Source organism: Protopterus annectens, chromosome 5.part0 (assembly GCF_019279795.1).
Source record: "Protopterus annectens isolate FY-2018-M chromosome 5.part0, PAN1.0, whole genome shotgun sequence".
In the NCBI taxonomy this organism is placed as follows: domain Eukaryota; kingdom Metazoa; phylum Chordata; order Ceratodontiformes; family Protopteridae; genus Protopterus; species Protopterus annectens.
Genome location: NC_056735.1, coordinates 1814155133 through 1814176187, shown reverse-complemented (window position 1 = coordinate 1814176187; position 21055 = coordinate 1814155133). Strand labels below are relative to the sequence as shown.

Here is a 21055-nt window from a genome sequence, read left to right as displayed (position 1 = left end):
TGCTCCTTATATGAGTTATATTTGAAAGAGGTGTGATGTAATGATCTTCGAGGCCTTAATTCTGGACTTGGCACGGGTATATTAAAACTGAGGAATAGTAAAATGAATGCGATATTGGGTACCTGGAAGCTGATTTGACTTTGTTACTCTTAGGCAAGGGTGTAACAAGCAAATTCCATGTTCTACTAGTTAGACGCTCTTAGTTCTTACCCCAACACCTATTATTTAAAAATGGACACCTCTCAAAAATGCTGTCCTCAGCAGCACTTAATAAATGTAACATTTTCAACTGCCCCCCCCCCCAAAAAAAAAAACAAAAACTATTGAAATACTGTTTTTAAATTAGCAGCATTGCACCTGCCGTTAAAGGCGATAATTTAGACGGTTGTAGACATAATATGACCTGAAAAAAGGCTTGTGGATGTGATGCTCAGTACTCGGTAGACTAAAATGAGTATGCCTGGCTAGTACCCCCTTACTCTGAACTGGCTGAAAACTGTCTCTTTTATTACCAGTCCTACAATAAAAAAAAATAAAGACTGGTATACTACTGTAATGAAAGCCTTGAGAGTTGTTTATCCAACAGAATCTTTTTTAACAGTTTCTACCAAAGGACGCCTTCTACTAATATGCTTTACTGTTTCTTTAAGACATACGGGTGACGATTAGTACGACGTAACCAAGCAAATACACACAGAGGAAAATGGCGGAGATAAACGATACAGTAGAAAAGATTCAACCAGTTGAAGGTATTAAGTCGTTAAGTATTGTGTATTATTTCATTATGTTGTGTTAAATGAGATGTAGTGGGGAATGGGGTCCTAGAAGTGACAACCGGTCTTATTTAAGGCACAATTTTTTAATCTTGTCTCGTTTTTGCTGCGTTTGGACTGAGGCCTTGTCCTTTCTGAAGTTTGACAGTGGCTTGAATTTCTTTTCTTTCCACCATCAAAGTTTGACGATTTTTTTTCTAGTGGCGCTGTCTTGTACTTTTTCTGTGAAGTACAGACAAAAAGTTCAGATTCCCGTTTGTTAACCCAAATTAGTTGTAGTAATAGTAACTTAAAGTTACTTGAGTGGCACTGTAATATGCCGTATTGAGGTGGCTTTGTAGGTATAAGCCTTACATTTTTATTATTTGCAGATTGCTTGTGTTTATATGGTTATTTGCGGAGTAATTAGTTTTCATTCCGCGTGTGTTAGTGATTAGGTATGGGAGTCGCGAGTCTTCTTTAGCATTGTTTGCCTCAGTGATGGACTGTCTTCGTTCTTGAAAGCACGTGAGTTATTATACCGAAACTTTTGTGAGAGTTGTATATTAGAAATTACATTTTTTATATTTAGAGGGTTCGACAACGCTATGGTTTAATTAACTTAATGTTTATCCTTTTTAACGTGGAGTGTAAAGGCAGCAATTTGGAGTATTTGCGAGCCCAAACATGGCTTTCAGCCTTCCATCTCCAAAACTAGCAACACTGGCTGTCATAATATTGAATAAATAGGTAAATTGCGGAACACACATTAACCGGTTCCTATAGTAGGAATATAGGATGGTTAAATACGAATCAAACATTCCTAACACCGAATGTGTGGCGGACACTTTCAACGTGGCACGTGAACAAGTTTTTGCACAGCTTTGGCTGAGGATTTCTGGAGGGAAAGGGCATCTTTCACTTTTTGATAGAATGCCGTCAATTATGCAGCAGCATTCTGAAATGAACTAATTTGATCGAGGGCTGGAAATTTTGTAGGGTAACTTCCAATGGGCGGAGCCTTAGGTTTTTGATGGAATCAAAATATGGTTTTCACAGTTCAAACAAAGGTTTCTATCACTGGAACCATAAAAGTTACTATAAGAAGCGTAATTCCCACAGTCTTTAGCACAAACTATTTTGTACCAATATTCTTTGTTTTAAGTCTTAAACCGGATTTTAAAGTTACAGTAAACACTATTAAAATTCGATATCTTTGCAACTTGCTGTTTAATAACCAGTTTTAGTTGTGTAAATTGGAACCATTTCCTTTCCTTTAGACCAACATTGCCAGTCCTGTTCTCCAAACTTATAAGCAGTCAGTTGTATTCCTCTCCCAGCACCCTATACATCACATTGTTTACCTTGTTCAGCTCCTTTTCCACTTCTATTTTTAAAGTTCATAGATTAGTACTAGGCTTAACTACGCTTGTGGGCCATTTTAAGCCTAGCCAATTACCCCATGTAAGAATCGAACCCTGTACCTTGTATTTGTAAGGTAAACACTTTAACCAGTATGTCAACCTCCCAAGCTTTTCCCTATATTTTGCAGTAGGTTTATTTCACAGACTTATACATCCACCCTCACAGGTGAGCACTCAATCAAATCTCTAATTGCCACCTTTTACATCCTTAGTATTCCATAATCCTCCGTAACGTGTCACTGTACCAGTCCCCCCCCCCCCGTCCTCTACATTTTCTTGCGTACCTGTTACAAATGTTAACATTGCTGTCTGCAAGTACATCAGAAAGGTGTGCATATTTCATCCTCCCCATTTGTTTCCCCAGTCATAATCTTTTTTGCTGTCTTACTATTTATTGTTCTGTACATAATTGACAATTCCTTTGCATCTTTTGAACCCCTTTTGTATCTTTACCTAGTGGTAGGTGATTGCACTATCTGCGCCACATTTATTCTTCTACTAGCTTATTGGATTTAATAAACTCCATGCAATAATTCATTAACTTGTGATTCACTAACTTTTTTGAAGCATCTGGTTTGGAAGGTCTGCCAGGTCTATAATAAGATATATAAACATATGCTGCATGACTACCTCCAGGCAAGTTAGAGAAACATAATTTCACCTGTCGTGTGTCTTTGGAGTGCTAATGGAAACCAGAGTACTTGAATAGACCCCGCACAGACCCAGGGAGGACGTGCATATTTCACAAAATGTTGGTGAATGGCAAAAGGCCTGTATGTCGGACTTAAACCTGCTTTCATTCAGTGATTGAGCATGATTACACAGATTACTGAATGGCTAATCAAAGAGTTAAGCAAAGACGGGAATTTATATGAGAGGGCTGAATAAGCAGTGGTCTCAATTGTTACCTAGTTTTGTCTGTATTCCGATTTCTTAAAGATAAATTATTCTTGATTTTTCAGCATGTTATTGAAGTGGCATTCTGATTTTCTGCTTAAGTTGGAGTTTTTATCATAACTGTTGCTTGTAAGTTTACTGTCCATTATTTTATTTTTTCTTTTGCTTTTTATTTGTCTTGCTGGACAATAGAATGCCCCCCCCCCCCATGAGCACAGCTGGTTTTCTAATGCTTCTTTGCTGTATTTACTAATTTTTTTCATCTCTTTCATATGGTTACACTAGTCAGTGATGATGCTGGATTACTTGCTTGGTGGGGTTTTTCTTTTCTGTCAGCATGGATAGTGGAATCTGGGGTGGGTAGGATACATTGGTTTTAATTCATCACCATTTTTTGAAATGGGATTTGTTGATTGCATTGTAGAGTGATGAGGTAAGGAAGAGTTTAATTTTAAATTGTAGAGTAGCCATATTACTGGATTGGAGAATTAACCCCCAGAGATGCATGATTTATGACTCTGTACGTAAGATGCATGGGGGTGAAGGAAAGCCCCCCCCCCCCGATGCCCAACACACACACAGATGTCTTTTTTAAAACTTTGGGAAAGTTGATGTATTTAATAGACACTTTATTTTTCTGTGATGGAACTGGGATGATCCTCTACATTTATTTGTTTGTTTGGAGTTCACAGAATCTTAACAGTCACATTAGAGCCATGTGCAAGTCAGCATTGGTAGTGGAGCTTTATTAAGCAGAGGTAATACCCTATTATTTTTAAGCTGTATTTGACAGATTTTCCTGTAAAAGTATCCTCCATTGCTGTGGAGTAATGTAGAACTTGAATTTTAGGCATTTTGACATTCCCATTAATAAGTTCCTGAGTTCTGTAAGAGGTTTTCTTCATTGTGATATCCCAGCATGTTTGTGTGGTTATATCCCATTTGATTTTGGCAGACTGCCAGTAGAGCCCATACTTAAATGGTGACAATATCTTATTAGTATTGTTGCAAAATGTTTCCTGAAGTGTGTGACCCTTAAGTCCATAGAGCGCAGTTAAGGTAAATGTTGGCCCGTTGCATAGTACAGCCTTATTTATTTTTTTTTTAAGTTTTCTTCTTATTCTTCATTTACCCTGATTTGAAAATTTTATAGGATGGAGAGTACTGTGAAGTTGTGCAAGGTGCTGAGGTTTTCTCTGCTGTCTGCCTTTATGATGCAGAGAGAGACTGAACTCTGACCACAGACTTGACAACGGTGGTCAGTATACAGGTTTAGATACAGGAGGATTTCTGGGGAGGGAGTGAGGCTAAGAGTAGACATCTTAAGGTTGGCTTTTCCAGCTTGTATAAGTAGATGGTTTAGTCCACTGGCTAACTGGCTTGCTGGTAGATGTTGCATGGTATAGTTGTAGCAGCCGGGTTGAGGATGATCTTTTTGATTAGCTAAGCAATATGTAGTTGTGTAGTGCTGTACCCAAGTTTGGAGTACATATGTACTTCCTCCCTAGCACTGCAAGCTCTTTGTTAGTGAGAAGGATTTAGTGGTATTCATAGTCTAATCCTACCAGATAATGGCCCCATTCATTGGCTGTTGTGTCCTTGTTCTGATGTTTTAAGATATTGAGGAGAGTGGGAAGTGAAAGAGCCAGTAGGGCACAGGAGCCTAGTTAGACAAGGACCAAAAACATTTTGTATAAAAAAGTATTTTTCATATCCACTTTTTGTGCTCTTGGGAAGTCCTTTATTGACATGACTTTGGGGAATAGCTTCAGATGCACATGCGCAGACCTTCAGTAGGTACGGATGCTACACATGTCATTTTCCTATGGAAACTTCGCTATTTTGGAGCATTATTTTTCCATCCCGCATAATAATGCTTAGTATTAGTATGCTGAATCATTCTGCCTGCATGGACAGTTGCATTTCCCTGCAGAAAGATGACCTTTGTATACCTTTTTGTGGGACTAACAGATTTTATGTTTAGCATCTTTCTTAATGGCTGGCTGTAGGTTTTGCTTTAACATGGATTAGTTAGAATCTCCACCCCTATTCACATTTATTGGTCTGAGATGTAGCGTGATATACCCAGTAGCCAAAATGTTTGCACCCTGTCCACTAGTTAACATGTAAATTTGAAGATCAGGTTCAAAGCACCCCACTACTTTCTAAAATATAAAAATTGGCTGCCGTCAAGGAATCCTTTCCTAAATAAAAAAAAAAAAATCTTTTCTATTTTTTAAATTTCAAGAAACTCTTTACTGTACTTGCCAAATTCAGATTGCATGCGCTGTGGCATTTGCCGTTGTGATTAAACCACATGCCAGTCACGTATTATTGCAATTGTACAATGACATCATTTAAGAAATTGCTTATTTTTCTTAAATGATGCCTCTGTGAAATGGTGCTGTAGTGTTTCTCTGTCTTCTTCTCCGTTTGATATATTTCACGAGTATGAGACTTAAGTTCCCACACTTGCACTGTTCAGTAAAAGCGGCGGAGAAGCGATTCTTGGTGCAGGATGCCTTCTTAATGTTCGGTTTCATTTTCAAGTTGCATTTAAACGTGTTTTGGTACTTGCTTAGTATCGCAACCGCATTCCAGAAGGTCACGTAATTAAAGACATTTCCTTCAAGTTATACTTTGTATGAATTGGCTTTCATTCTCTTCTTTTCACTGAATAAGCGTACACTTTTCACATCCTGTCCCGAAATTTAATTTCCTGTGACGTAAATAGTCTGAATCGTTTGATTACAATCGATAAAGCATACTATAAGGACACAGTGTAGAGATTACAAACAAAGGATTAAGTTACAAACGTACCCAACTTTTAAACCGTCTGCTCATGTACAGAGCAGATGGTCGCAGGATAAAAGAGATGTTTATAATTTGTATAGAATGTGAAGTTATATTGGGTTTATCGACCACAGTGAAACCAGCATTAATGGTATGCGAAGCGCAGCTTTCCCATTGAAATTTCTTTATTTTACAGTAATGTTAACTCTCAGAAATGGCCATCACTCAACTCTTCATGCTAAACTGCTGTTAGTATACTGATTACTCAGCAGTTGTTAGGAGTGTGGCATAATGGTTAAGGTGTTTGACTTATAAACCCACGGTGCAGGGTTCGGGTCTCTCAAGGGACATTTAGCTAGGCTTAAAATGGCTCGCAAGGGCAGTTAGCTTGGTACTAACCTATGAAATAAATTAAATTTGATAGGATGTGAAAAGTGTCTGCTTTTTCACTTGAAGGAAGAGAATGAAAGTTAATTCGTACAGCAATGCAGGAGTTGTACATGGTTGTCGTAATGCGCAAGTACCCTTGTTTTGTAGGTTGTTTAGGAATCTGTTTGTGTGTATTCTCAGTGAGTTTTCTTCTTTCCTTGTCTGCTGCAAAGACATTGCACTGTCCCTTTTCTCTGTGTGTGTGTGTTTTTTTTTTTTTTTTTTTTCCTCTAACCAATGAATACATGATATGAAGACTGTAGAAGTTATACTATAATTTTGGAAGTGGCGTACCATAAAAAGATTAATTTTATATTGTATTTCCTGGGGTAGTACGTTGGAAATCCTTAAATATCTTCAAGTGTAGGCAACCCTTTTTTTTTTTTTTTTTTGTGCCAAAAATCACAAGTTCTTTGTCAAGGTGTTAATGTGTTCAGCAGACAGATATTAGGAGGAAGAGTGATGTGCATTCTTATTTTAAATGCATTGGCTATATGTGCTGTTAATAGCAGCCTAGTTAAAATGTGCTCAAATTTGCAAAAAAAAAAAATTATTGGAGTAATTAAAAAAACAAAACCAAAAAAAAAAACGGATGCCCCAGAGCAATATACCTCCCTTTGCTGCTATCGGCCCAAGGGCCTCCGTAAGCCTAGCCAACAAGGTTCCCTGGTTTATGCCACCCATGAAAGTTATTTTCCTGTGCCACTGTCTAGCAGACACACAGAAGTGATCCCCAGGGTGTATTTCCCATCCACTCATCAAGATTTTTCTTGAGTGCTATGGGAAGTCTCTGGGACAGGAATCTATCCCTCCAGCATGTCTTGTTTATTGTGGTGGCAAGGTTTAGATCCCTAGAGCTTGTAGTTCGGAGGAATTGGGATTTCTTTTGGTGTAGCATGTCCAACAGCTGTGGGTTTGACATGGCTTTATATGTTGGGCAGAGATCACCTCTGAGTAGGCGATATGCTACGGAATAAAGCTAGAATATTTTTGAGACTGTCAGTGTAGGGCATTTGTTTGAGGCCAATAAACCTCTTTGTGAGGTACTTCTGTGGCCTTTCCAGCTGCTGCAGATGTCTTGAGGTACATTCCAAAAGGGGCATTGTACTCTGACTGTCTAGTAGAGGGGAACAATGATCTCTCTTTTTCCTGGATGAGAACCCTTTTATGATAAGATGTGCCATGTAGAAGAACTTCTGACTATTGTGGCGATGTGACTGTCAAAGGAGAGACTACTGCAACCTGGGTCCCAAGGTCTCTTATCACACATTCTGTGTTAAGTAGATTGCTGCCTATGTGGCAATTCATGGGTACAGAGTTTTTTACCAAAGGGGATGACACTGCACTTTTTGGCATTGAGCTTGAGGCTATGGCTCTAGGCATCTGTCTCAGCGAGGCCCTTCTGTGGGATGTCCAGATCATTTGGGGACTTGACTATGGCTCCTAGTTTGCAGTCATCTGCGAACTTCATTAGCCAGAGGCCTTCTGTGTTAGCCTGTACTTCAGAGAAGTAGATGCCAAATGGGAGAGGTCCCAGGACTGAACCCTGTGGTACTCCACTTGTCACTGATTTGAGGTCAGATTTGAAGTCTGCAACTTTTACATTGTGCATTCTGTCAGCAAGCCAGTTGGCAAACCATCTTGTGACGTAGGGATTTATACCTAGTTTAGTGAGTTTAGCAATAATTCCAGAATGGGAGATGGCGTCGAAAGCCTTGGCCAAGGTAGGCTGTGTGAACCACCTTACCCTCCTCTACGGCTTTGGTGACTGCCTTAAAAAGTCTTATCAGGTTCAGGAGGCATGATCTGCCTTTCACAAACCCGGTCCAGGTTACATGGTTGAAAAGTGTGGTATGAGTTGTAGCCTGGTAGTGCAGGGGTGCTCAATGGAGCCTTGAACCAGGTCTCGGTCACTGCACAGATATCGATGTTCTCCATTTTAAGGAGTGCCTTGAGTGAGTGCATTTTGAGATTTAGACTTCTAGCATTGTCTTTTTTAAAGGAAAAAAAAAGAGTATATGGGTGTACATTAACAAGTGACATTGATTTATCACAGTGATTGGGTCTCCCCTGAAAAGAGGACACTGGCCTAGTGAGGCTAACCTATTCATTTTATGTTCATACAATTAGTTTTTTGTACTCTGAATTTCATTGTTTGGTGCATTTTTTATACTTTCTATTCTCTGATTAGAAGTTCTAAAACCAGACCAATTTTTTTCTCTCCTTCTGTTCTTAAGATGAGCTCCAGTCTTCAAGAACAGGCTGACCACTTGACAGACTGGAGTTTAAAGCTCCAAACATGATTTGGAAAGGCATCTTAGTGATAACAAGAGCCACAAGTTCATAAAGGGGAAAAGGGCATAATTTGTTTTCTCTTCATCCACCTAGAAGACCTTTTGTAGGTCCCAGCTGGGTCGATGAGACTTTGGTCCTGCTGGATTCCCATGTTGTTCAGAAGTTTGCCCAGCAGACTTCTGAAGACTAGCTGCAGCAGGGTACTGGTGTAGATGTCCTGCTTCTTAGTATCAGTAGGGAATGCCATTTCAGGCCGGCTTCCATGCAATCCCATTTCCTTAGGAGGTTGTTTTGGGAAGATGATGTCTTTCCTGATGTTATATTGTTGAGGTCTTCCCCTGTGATGCTTGCATTATGAATGGGCTGTCTGCTCAACTTGTTAAGATGTCATCAGTGATGATTGCATTAGGCAACTCAGAGTATCTGTAATAGTTGAGGCACCCTTAAAAAATATAAAGTTTGCAGTAAATCACAAGGCCCCTCCCTCTTCCAAACGGGAACCATGCACTGGGTAACTGAAGATCAGTGTGATGTGGGAGTTCATTCACTCTTTGGCACCTTTTAAAAGTGGGTTATTAGATCATTGTTGATCTTGACTTCCTGAATCTATTTCATTGCCAAAGTAATCTGTTCTGCTGTCAATCTACTCTCCAGAGGAGACTGGAAGCACATAACAGTTGCCTGTGCTTTATTTAATGATCCTGATGTGTTGAACACACCTGTACTACTTACAGCCTGTCATTTAGTGCAGCACTTTGCTCCTTGAGTTTCCTAGGTTGCCTGTAAAGTGTATGAATGCTACAGTAGCTGCATTTTATACCAGTGCATCTGGATGTTTCCATGCTTAAGTGGCTTTTAGTGACCCAAGACAGTTTAACATTATTCCGGAATTATGTCCCATTCTTGTTTTATGACCTGGGAGTTGCAGTAGTTGGTGACTATATATTTTCACATTCTGGTTCATCTAATTTTTTATTGTATGTTTTTTTCAATAGTCTGAAGCATTGATTCTGGGTTTGTGTTTTCTGGTCTTCAGAAATTGTGGTTCATGAATTCTAGCTTTGTTTGATTTTTCTGGGTGCTGTCATTTCTGTCGTAGTAACTAGCAACACCAGAGTTCATGTGAGAACTCTTTGGTAGATGCAAGCCAGGATGTGTTTTTGGAATGCAGAATATAGTATCGGAGTGTATACAATACTAGGAAGTCCCTGTTTTGGTAATTGTCCTATTCTCTGGACTGAAACCTTGCCCTAGTTCTCTCCTGCACCTAGTTAATAGTGGCAGGAGTTTAGGCCACCTTCTGCCCACTGCTGACATTGAAAATTGTCACTGCCTGCTATGTATTTCTCAACTGTAGCTGAAGGTTTACTGCCCTGCTATATTGTATCATTGCAGTGTCTGCTGTTTACTGCCCTGTTGTGTGCAGTCTTGATGCCTTGCATTTGCTTTTCTGCTCTGTACTTGGTGACATTCTAGCCTGTTGACACTTTGACTATGGAGTATTGTCTGTTTTATTATCTGTCTCATAGAATCCAATAACATTTTGCTTATTGTATTAATCACTGCATGAAGTTTTGGAGATGTTGGTTATTGTGGCATCTCCGCTTGCTGCTTAGTTATACATTGATAAATTTGCTGTATTGACCACTGCATTACTTTGACTATCTCTTGGTTTATTGTGTTGCGACCTCCATGGCTGTTAATACAAGATTACTAGGCTAAAGACTTAAGAGCAGTTACAAGCCTAACCAATATAACCCAGTTTTGTCTAGTATAAGGCCCATAGGGACAAGAGGATGTCATGGATTTTTGCCTATATATATTGAGTATTTTGCTGATTGGCCCTGTCCTAAGGGACATAGGCACTACCCTAGGTGTGACTTTGCTATTTCCCCATCCTTTGATTCAAATTGTTTTTTAAAAGGGTCAGGGAATAGCTCTTCCAAAGAAGGGGCCATCTTAATTTGATACTTGGAATTCTGTAATGCATTATATTGAGCTTTAATGAGCACTACTAAATTGTATGTTGTCATAGTGTACTGTATTGTGCTGTACTGTACATGGTTTGTGTATTTTGCATTGTCCTGTAGTTGGTTTCACTTATCTATGTTCTACAGCTATTGTGTTCTTTGTTAGACTGTGTCACACAGTTTGTTTTGCTTCACTATTTCTCTATTTTACAGTCTCCTCCACCTCCTAAGTGAAACAAGGGTCCTTTAAAGGACAACAACAGGATTCTATTATTAAATGCTCAACTTATCTGTCCTTTTTCTCCCTATCTACAGTTCCTGGTATGAATAAATAACAATACAGTATTTTTTAAAATATTTTAGACTGTTTCTGTCAACTAGAGCAGTACCTTACTGCACTGTGGTAGTTTCACTTTCAAAAAAAAACGTATCCTGCCCTGGAAAAGCTTGCTGCAGTCTTCAATTCATTGATGTCATCAAGTCCAATGAATACAGGTAATTTTCTGGCCAATTCCCTCCCTAAACTGACATCACCACGACAGTCCTAAAAACCCACCCATGCTGTGATGTCACAGCTCCCTGGGCCTTCCCTACCCATGCAGAAAGTAAAGGCTAGAACAAGGAAACGGTACACGAGTCAAGTCTCTTATGAGCGGTCATTCACAGCAGGTAACGGCTCAAGTTACCTTTAGCACTTTGACAGGTAAGGAAATTGAGAGTGAAGGTGGATGAGGAGGGGAGTCATACAATTCAGGCTTCACAAAAGACTACAATTTATCTATTCTAAAAAGACTTTTGAAAGTCTGTTCTTTGGCATTTGCACTGTTTGCATTTTAGTCATTGAACGGCATGAAATGTTACTTAAAACTAACTGGCTGACAAGACAGCAGTGTGTGCATATAAAATCGGTGCAGTGACGGGAGCTTTAGGAAGAAAGGGGCCTGTGTGATGTAATTTTTTTTTTTTTTTTTTTTTTTTTACAGACAAGCACTGCATTGTGGCATACCTAGAGACAGACTAAACAATCAGAATTACTTCAAGATACAACCCCATGTGGTCAGACTCTGAAAGTATGTATAAAAACATTTAAAAACCTGTAAATAGACCCAGAGTGGTGTTAAAAGATAGGAAACGCCAAACCGTGATGAAATAAACATGTTTTTTGAGTCTGTGGATGCAGTTCTCCTTTAATTACATATGTTTTACCACCTGGCACTTTTAGATTGACTGTGGGTCCCTAGCCTGCCTCTCTCTCCCATTTGTTACCAGCACTCTAGCACTAGGTACTTAAGAGTGTATAAATTGCCACGTGATTGCTGACAGTTATTTGCTGTTGACACAGAGAGTCCATATGCAAGAAGTACAAATTATTACACCTGCAGTAAAACTTCTCAGACAGATTGGCTCTGTACTTATACTAACACCATACCTGCACATTGCAAGGCAAACCTAAAGCATCCTTTATACTAAGTTACTATGAAAATCCCTTCTAAAACTACTAGGATTTCCTAGGTGCAGAACTGTAGGTGAATTCACCACAGTCAGACCTCAGTAGCGCACTTCATTCCTTCTCCTATATAGCTTTTTCCACCACCATGGATTACTCATTCCTTCTCCTATATAGCTTTTTCCACCACCATGGATTACAATCACCAGAGTGGGATGCCCAAACCCTGCATGATACAAGAGCATTCCACCCACCATGGTAATGTACTTGTTCTCTGCTGCTGTCTAAAGGACATGTTGCATCGTCTTAGACTGAGTTGGTTGTTTTAGTCTGTTCATATCTAGGCACAGTCTCTTCTTTGAAACAGATGTAGTGGGCTTAACTTCATTGGCTGGTATTATTTTCAAGTAATGGCAATAGTTTGCCCATCTAACGTCACACTGAACTCTAACAGGATGTTTTAAGTATTGTATTATCTGTTCCCATTTGCAAAGGAAGCAATTTTTTCCCCACTAGTATAGTAATATTTATTTTCGTCGTTGAAAATCTTAGTTTTGTTTTCCTGCCATCATAATGAAATGTCCATATCGAGTTCTTCTGGTGGGTAGACTTCAGCTGAAACGTAAGTGAACGGTAGTAATTTTAAAGAACAGTTGTAGAGGTAACGAAATTTCTGCCTGTTCTGATTAGTTTCTGCACTGTTATTTTGTTAGTTAAATTTGTAGTGGCATATTTTATGCAGAATCCCAAATTGCAGTTGCCAAATATTTATATTAAGGCTTCTTGTTGGTCACTCCTTTAAAAAAAAAAAAAAATGACCTGTATGTGGGAATGGAGACCTTTTTGATGGATAGCGGTAGTGGGTTCTTCAGTAACAAGAGTAGGTTTGAAAGATGAAGTAAAGTTTAGATGGCCAAGATTAGGTAGTGTCTTGGCAGGGGCATAGCCAAGTTGTCTGGAGAAAGTTTTTTTAATTCTTTTTTGAAGCTGTGTGTGTGTGTGTGTGTGTGTGTAAGTAAAATGCAGAGCAAATTGGCAGGGAAATTCCAGAATTTAGATATGGAGGTTTTCTATAAAAGATTGCCAATGTTCATTTTGGGCCTATTAAGTTTGGAGAAGGAATTTTCATAGGTGCATAAAGGACGGAAGGGGTATAGTAAATGACCAGGTTAGAGAGAGTGAAGGGCAGGCTGTGGGTTTAAGAAGGAAGTAGGTTATATGGAGTTGAGAGAATTTGAGATGAGGAAGTTCAGTCCAGTGGAGCTTATTGAGAGCAAGGCAATGTTTGGTGGAGTTAGGAAGGTGTCGAAAGATTTTACTCTTCTAACATATTCTGGAAGAATCACACCAAGTTCTTGTAAGCAAGTAAAACAGCTTTATTTTACATGCATGGAGACCTGCTACATGATAGTAGTATGCCAGCAGTCTGGCTACTTGTACTTTAAGTTCTCCTTATATAGACCCTCCTGCACGTACATACACGTAGCACAGAGGACTTTCATTAAAATTGATAGTTTGATTACTTGTTTTTACCAGCCAGTACCACAGTTATTCTTGCACCATTAACTTTCTTATCAGCAGTTTAAGATCAACTTCTGCATTCCTCAGTGATCAACATTTTCCAGAACATTTCAGTTTGCACGCAGTGAACATTTTTCTGCTTAACCCTTTAAATACAGAATACAAAATATGTTGACTTCAGTATTTTTCCACATTTCCCCTTACAACATTTTGTATACTGTTTATTTTACACAATCCCAGATCGTTGTATACCTTCTCATAATCAGAGAAATATGCTTTTGTAGCATTGGCAGAGATAACCTTCGATATTATCATTTTGATACATGGTATGCAACAGCAGCCAAGCAGCAAAAATATGATTGCACCAACACATACAGCAATTAAAATGTTCATCAACACAGAACCCCAGTTTCCAAACAGATTTTGGAAAAAGTCAGTCAAGGGGTTTGGACCAGGTTTAGTCAGTTCAGAAACTTGTTGAATTATTTCAAGATGGCTCTGAATCGCGTGCTCGTTATCAGGAATGAACGAGCAGCACTCCTCGTGTATCAGAGCGCAAGTACCTCCTTTCGCCGCTAGGGGAAATCGGCCATACGGTTCTGCAACACTACTGTTCTCATCACCGTTAATTCGTCCATCACCAATTCTAGCGCTGAAAATGTCGCATTACTCAGAGTCTCTAACAGTTTTGACAGTTTTCTCAGTTCCCAGAAGGATTTTACTGTCCCATATGCTGGCAAAATACCAGCCCAAGCAATTACATCATCGCCTAGGTCCATATGTGAGAGTCCTTTGCTGCTGACGTGTGCCAAGTCATGGTGATAAATCCATGACGCATCAATGTTACCTACGGGATTAATAGGTTTATTAAGAGAACGTGCATTTCGTATTTTACCTTGAGGCAATGCATTTGCGTGTCTGATAGCTGGTATCAGATATCCCAAAAAACAACTTCCTGACCAGCCATATGGTAACCATTTATATGCTTTCCTACCACAAATAAAATAACAATCATTTGTTTTGATGGTAATATTGGTTGCAAATTCATAACTCCCATTTGGCTTTAGCCCCTTAAATAACAGGCCATATACATACAGCACACTGCCCTTCTAGGGTACAATTATGAACTATTATCAAATTACATTGGCTCAGCCCCACCTTAACTTTCCCAATCTTTTGAAAACACACTGTTCCGTTTTGGCGCCCCAGAAGAGGCAGCGCCACCTTGTCTCTCAGTGGTACTTCTGTGGTTTCAAACAACAAACTATTCCAAGTATCATTTGTTCCCAGAGGGGCTGTCCCTAACATTAAGCCACTATGTACAGTAGGTATTGCAGTACATACCCAACAATTTGAGACATTCATTGAGGATGCATATGCATATTTAATCGCTTGATATGCATTAAAGTTTGGATGCCAGCTGGTGTGTTTGTTTCTCTTTGAATGGCTAGCTTCATTAAAAGACAGAAATGTCCAAAACAGAAATATTACAATCACAATAGTTATAAACAATAAAACATTGCAATAGAACCATTTTCTCTTATTCTCATTATTGTCCTTCATGATTGCTGCTGTCTGTTTGTTCCTCAGGGGAACTCGAGTCTTTATTTAACTGAAAATGTCTTACGATTTTGCAGTGCGTTAAGTGGATCCATGAGGACCTTTCTTTAATCCGAACTGCTGTTGGAGTTGCGATTAGCACCTGGTAGGGGCCCTCCCATTTGGGGCATGCCCAATTCTTGCGTTTTATTATTTTGATCCAGACCCACTCGCCGGGTCTGATTTCCGTGATCTTGTCGTCTCTTGAACCTGAAAAACAATCATTCGTTAAACAGCTGTTAGTATTGGTCAGCATTTTCCTCATGTACTCAGCTATCTCCTCACCCCCCTCACATTCCGCAGGCAAGTTTTGCCACTGCGGGACGTAATAAGGTCTCCCATACAACAACTCAAATGGGGTGACTCCTTTTGAGGTGGGAGTTGTCCACATGGAAAGGAGGGCTAGAGGTAGACAGGTAATCCAAGACTGATGTGTCTCGGCCATGAGTTTTCTCAACTTGCCTTTTAGAATGCCGTTATGGCGTTCCACCAACCCTGCTGACTGTGGGTGGTAGGCACAATGGTGTTTCAATTCAATTTGGAAAACTGTAGACAGTTTCTGAATGATCTGATTGACAAAATGCGTGCCGTTGTCAGAGTAGATGCGTGTAGGAAGTCCAAAGTGCGGGACGATGTGATTGACCAAAATTTTAGCCACTGATTGAGCATCCGGATGTGTCACCGGAAAAGCCTCAACCCACTTAGTAAATGCATCTACTATTACTAACACAAACTTCTTTAGTTGTGCCGGGTCAATTCGATGAAGTCCATACATATTGTATGAAAAGGATAGGGGGGTGTTGGAAATGATGCCGGAGCAACTCTGACCCTCCCGTGGTATTTAGCACATACTATGCAGGATAGACAAAACGTTTTGCATATGCAATGAAACCCTTGGTCCAAAAGGTAAGGTGGATAATTCTAACCATAGCTGCAGGGCCCAGATGGGAAGGGCCATGCACAACTAGTGCTGCATACCTAAAAGATTAGTAGGCAAAACATATTTATTATCCGGTCCCACATAGATTCCTTTGTTCTGTCTAACACCATACCTAGTCCAGCGTTGTTTTTCCTGTACTGTGCTAAGTTCCTGCATGACTTGTAAGGTTTGCAAATCAAACTTATCTGTTGGTTGTAATTCTGTAGGTGTGGTTTCAAGTGAAAAGGTACTGGACATAGCTGCCTCTTTGGCTGCTTTGTCTGCTAGGGCATTACCAAGTGATACCGGGTCCTTAGCACGGGTATGAGCAGCGCATTTACAGATGGCCAAATCCCGTGGCCGTTGGACGGCTTGTAGTAATTCAAGGATTAGTTCTTTGTGCATGATGTCTTTCCCCGAGGTTGTAACCATCCCCCTATTTTTCCATTGCTGAGCAAACACATGTACCGTAGAGAAGGCATATTGACTATCCGTATAGATAGTGACATTCCTGTCCTCCGAAAGAAGACATGCCCTTGTCACAGCAATCAGTTCCACTGCTTGAGCGGATAAGTTCCCGGGGAGTGGTCTTGCCTCTATTATCTGAGTTGCAGTAGTAACTGCATACCCTACCTGCGTGGTGCCTGTTTCTGTTTTGCGTGCTGACCCATCTACAAACAGTGTCCAGTCCGCATGTAGTAAGGGTTGATCTTTAAGATCCGGTCTTGGTAGAACTTTAGAATGTATGAGATCTAAGCATACATGCGGGATACCGTCTTCAGCAACAGGTAGCAATGTCGCTGGATTTAAGGTAGTGCATTTCTCAATTGTCATGTGTGGCTGCGATAACAGCGTAGTCCTACAAGATAAATGTCTGCTAGGTGACAGAAATGTTAACTTGTCCTGCAGAAGGATGACTGCTACAGAGTGCAGGACTTTTAACGTAAGATCTTGGAACAATACCAACGTGGCAGACGCTTGTACCGCCAAAGCGGCTGCAATTACTGCTTGCACACAGTGTGGTAATGCTCGTGCTACTAAGTCTAATTTGCTAGAGTAAAATGCCAATGGTCTTAACTTATCTCCATACATTTGCATTAAAACAGATGTCATAAATCCCTGCTTGCAATCTACAGTCTGTATAAAGGTCTTACTGTAATCTGGAAACCCCAATGTCGCTGACCCAGCTATCAGTTGCTTGATCCTAGTGAATTCCTGTACTGCCTCGTCTGTCTAGTGCAGCAAATCTTTTGCCGCCATCGGTATTGCAAAAATTAAGTCTGATAGCGGGTGCACTTCTTCGGCATAGTTGGGAATCCAACTACGACAGAAGTTCGTAATGCCTAAAAAGGACATCATTTCTTTTTTTGTAGTTGGCATGGGGACTTGTAAAATAGCATTCTTTCTGCTGTCATCTAATCGCCTGCCCTTCCCAGAGATAGTATAACCCAGGTAACGTACTTCTAATTTACAAAATTGTAACTTAGACTTATTTACCTTATGTCCTTCCAGAAAGTGTAGTAGTCGAATAGTCTCGGACTTAGAGTTCTTCCGTAGTCGCGGCCAGGAGGATATCATCCACGTACAGCAGTAGGTGGCACCCTTGGGCTGGTTGGAACTGTGCCAAATTGGTGGACATCTCTTGTGAGAAGATGGTCGGACTTTCGCAGTATCCCTGCGGTAACCTGGTATAGGTATAACGCTTGCCCATAAACGTAAATGCAAACCAAAATCTACTATCTTCCTGCAAGGGAATAGAGAAAAGGCATTACTGATATCAATTACAGAAAAGTAGTTATCCTTTGGAAGGATATCGTTCAGCAGAATAGACGGATCCGGGACTATGGGGGCCCGAGGTACCACCGTGGCATTTATTGCCTGTAAGTCTTGTACCATCCTCCATGTCCCATCCGTTTTTTTTACTGGAAATAAGGGCGTATTACACGGTGAGTCTGTGCACAGAATTAATACTCCAGCTTTCAAAAGTGCTGTGATTACCGGTAAAATGCCCTCCTCTGCTTTTCTGCTCAAGGGATACTGCCGTTTATGAGGTCTAAATTCTGACTTGGGTGTAATCTTTACCTGTCCTGCCGTTCTAATCAGTCCGATATCGTGCTGACCCTGCGACCATAATGAGTTTGGAATCATCTGCAATTGAGATTCTTCCATGGGGGTAAGGAGACATAGTCATAATGTCCCAGGGAATTGTATCGGTTCGTCTTCCCAGAGGTGCACGGTCGGTCTGGCTTGTGTAACCCAGTTAAGTTTTTGAACCTGAACGCCCTTACCTGCCAACTGTTCTGGTGTCCATCCTACCCATTCAGTTATTTTCTTACCCACGAGGTACCATGACATTCCTTCACCCTCCGTGACTGAAATATGTGTGGTTAATTCATTCTTATACAGCAGCTGCATATCCCTTGTAAGGCTACATGTGACTGCAGAATTACCTAGTGTGTCCCAAAAAAGGCTATGCAATACTAGTTTGGTGACTTTAAAACTAAGAAATTTCTTTTCGTATTCTAAATCGGGTCCGGCACATCTTCTGTAATACATTGTGCAATGTAATGGATCTGACACCTTCGGATTTGTTATGCCGTATTTGCTTAATGCCAAATTTTTAAGAGCCGTCACTACACTCTGGGGGCCTGTCTCTATCAAATCATTACTATACCAGTAATGTAGATCTCCCTGCCCCTCTAATAGCATTGCACTATTCGGTTCAATTCTCCTTGCCACCATCCCAGTGGAGGTTGGGACGGCTGCTATGCCGAACACTTGCATTAAATCTCTTCCTAGTAAATGTACTGGGCAGATTTTTGAAATTATTACTCGGAACCGTATGGTTTGGTTCGTCTCTGGGTCGGTAAACCACAGAGGTTTGGACAATGGCTCTTTGTAAATACGACCATTTGCTGCTTTTACAAGCACATATTCATCCGAGGTAACATCGGATGATATGGCAGTACTTCTGACTAACGTTCGTGAAGCCCCTGAGTCACAAAGAAATTCTATGTCTCGGCCCTCAATTTTCAATGTGATCACTGGTTGGGATTCCAATTGCATAGTTGATGCTAGTGCTGTTAGATTTACCATTTGATATTTCTCATTTTCTGCCATTTCCTGTCCCCACCCATCGTCTTCACTTGTACCTACTTCCCCATTCTCACTTTCTTCTTCTTCCTCATACCCTCCATCTACGTCTTTTTGACCGTCATATAGTCATGCGGTACCACCGGAAGCAACCATCGGTTTCTCCGGTCCTCTGCAATCTCTGGCGAAATGTCCTTTCTTACCGCACTTAAAACACTCCCCCCTCTTTTGCCTACCCTCTAAATCCTCAGAATGACTTATGCCTCCCCGTCCTCGTCCTCTTCCCCTGCCACGCCCTCTTCCGCGATTTGCGGAACCTTGAACTAACATTAAAGTTCCATCTTCACTAACTGTAAAAGTCTGGGCTTTTTTATCTTTTTTTTCCTTCAGGTATTTCTCAGCATGTCTAGCATAATCCATAAGGGGCTGTAGACGCGCTGTCCTGTGTGGGATCATATGCTTTTGTATAAAGTTACCAATGGCTGTCTTGCAGCCCTTTAGAAATGCATTCTTCAATTGCTGTTCATAGGGTGAGTCATTTTCCTGATTTTCTGCCTTTACCAACCCACTATGAGCATCAAAACATTGTGTGAGACGATATAGATAATTGTCTACGGTTTTGTCATCTGAACGCATTGATTAATGCAAGTCCAATCTGCTTTGGGCTTCCAATGTTCTTCTATTTTATCTAAGAGAGTCTTTATTCTAGTTCTGCACACTTGGAAGTTTTATTATCTTCCTTTTTAACAAAGTACACATCTCTTTCACTTGAATTACCACACCCTTTTTTCAAATTTTGTTCCCTATGTCTTTTATTTGCTTCCTCCAGCCATTTCTGTGCCTGGGGAAACCCCACCTTCTTTTGATTCCTTGTCTTATTTCCTGCCTGTTTGCGCAGTAATCTTACTAGATTTTGACATTCTGACTTATTTAAACATCCACTAAACCCATGATCTTTTTTCCATTTATCTAAATACTTTACATTCTTTGGGTGTAAATCAAACAAACTTTTCATCTTCAGTTTTGTCGTCGCCTTTGGCGCAACTGGTTCCTGTTCCCATTTCTCTTACGAGAAACTATTCCTGTTCCTGAGATCTCTTGTATATGGAATTTATTCACATATACTCCTTATACTTTGAGAAAATTAAATTTCTCCCTTGACTAGTCCCTTAAAATTTAGACAAAAATTCCAATCAGAAACAACAAAAAAATAGTGTTTTTTTTTTTGCTTACCTTTGTGATTCCTCCGCCCTGTTTCACTGCCACCTCACGGATTGAATCTGGAAAGAGTGACTGGCCTCTAATTTCGACCTGTTTCAGTCGGAGGTCTTTCGTTCGAGGAGAGCCTGATCTCTCTCCACCTGCGCAGGTTTTCAGCCTCACTTTGTTCGATTCGCGCCGTGCAGGTGCCGCCCTAACGTTGGGCGCCAGTTATGTCGAAAGATTTTACTCTTCTAACATATTCTGGAAGAATCGCACCAAGTTCTTGTAAGCAAGTAAAACAGCTTTATTTTACATGCATGGAGACCTGCTACATGATAGTAGTATGCCAGCAGTCTGGCTACTTGTACTTTAAGTTCTCCTTATATAGACCCTCCTGCACGTACATACACGTAGCACAGAGGACTTTCATTAAAATTGATAGTTTGATTACTTGTTTTTACCAGCCAGTACCACAGTTATTCTTGCACCATTAACTTTCTTATCAGCAGTTTAAGATTAACTTCTGCATTCCTCAGTGATCAACATTTTCCAGAACATTTCAGTTTGCACGCAGTGAACATTTTTCTGCTTAACCCTTTAAATACAGAATACAAAATATGTTGACTTCAGTATTTTTCCACAGAAGGTTAGCTGCAAATTTTGCAATTTTTATTGCAAATTTGTTCCAGTTTGGAAAGCCGACAGAACTGGAG

General features: G+C 40.3%; 1 protein-coding gene across 1 annotated transcript in view; it reads left to right on the top strand.

Annotated features, from left to right (window-relative positions):
• Positions 1-644: 644 nt before the first annotated feature.
• Positions 645-21055, top strand: part of LOC122802421 (PEST proteolytic signal containing nuclear protein) — a 103743-nt gene continuing 83332 nt past the window's right edge. The window contains exon 1 of the mRNA XM_044072041.1: positions 645-749. Within this exon, the coding sequence (XP_043927976.1) occupies positions 704-749 (46 nt within the window). The 5' untranslated portion in view covers positions 645-703. The remainder of the gene's footprint in view (positions 750-21055) is intronic.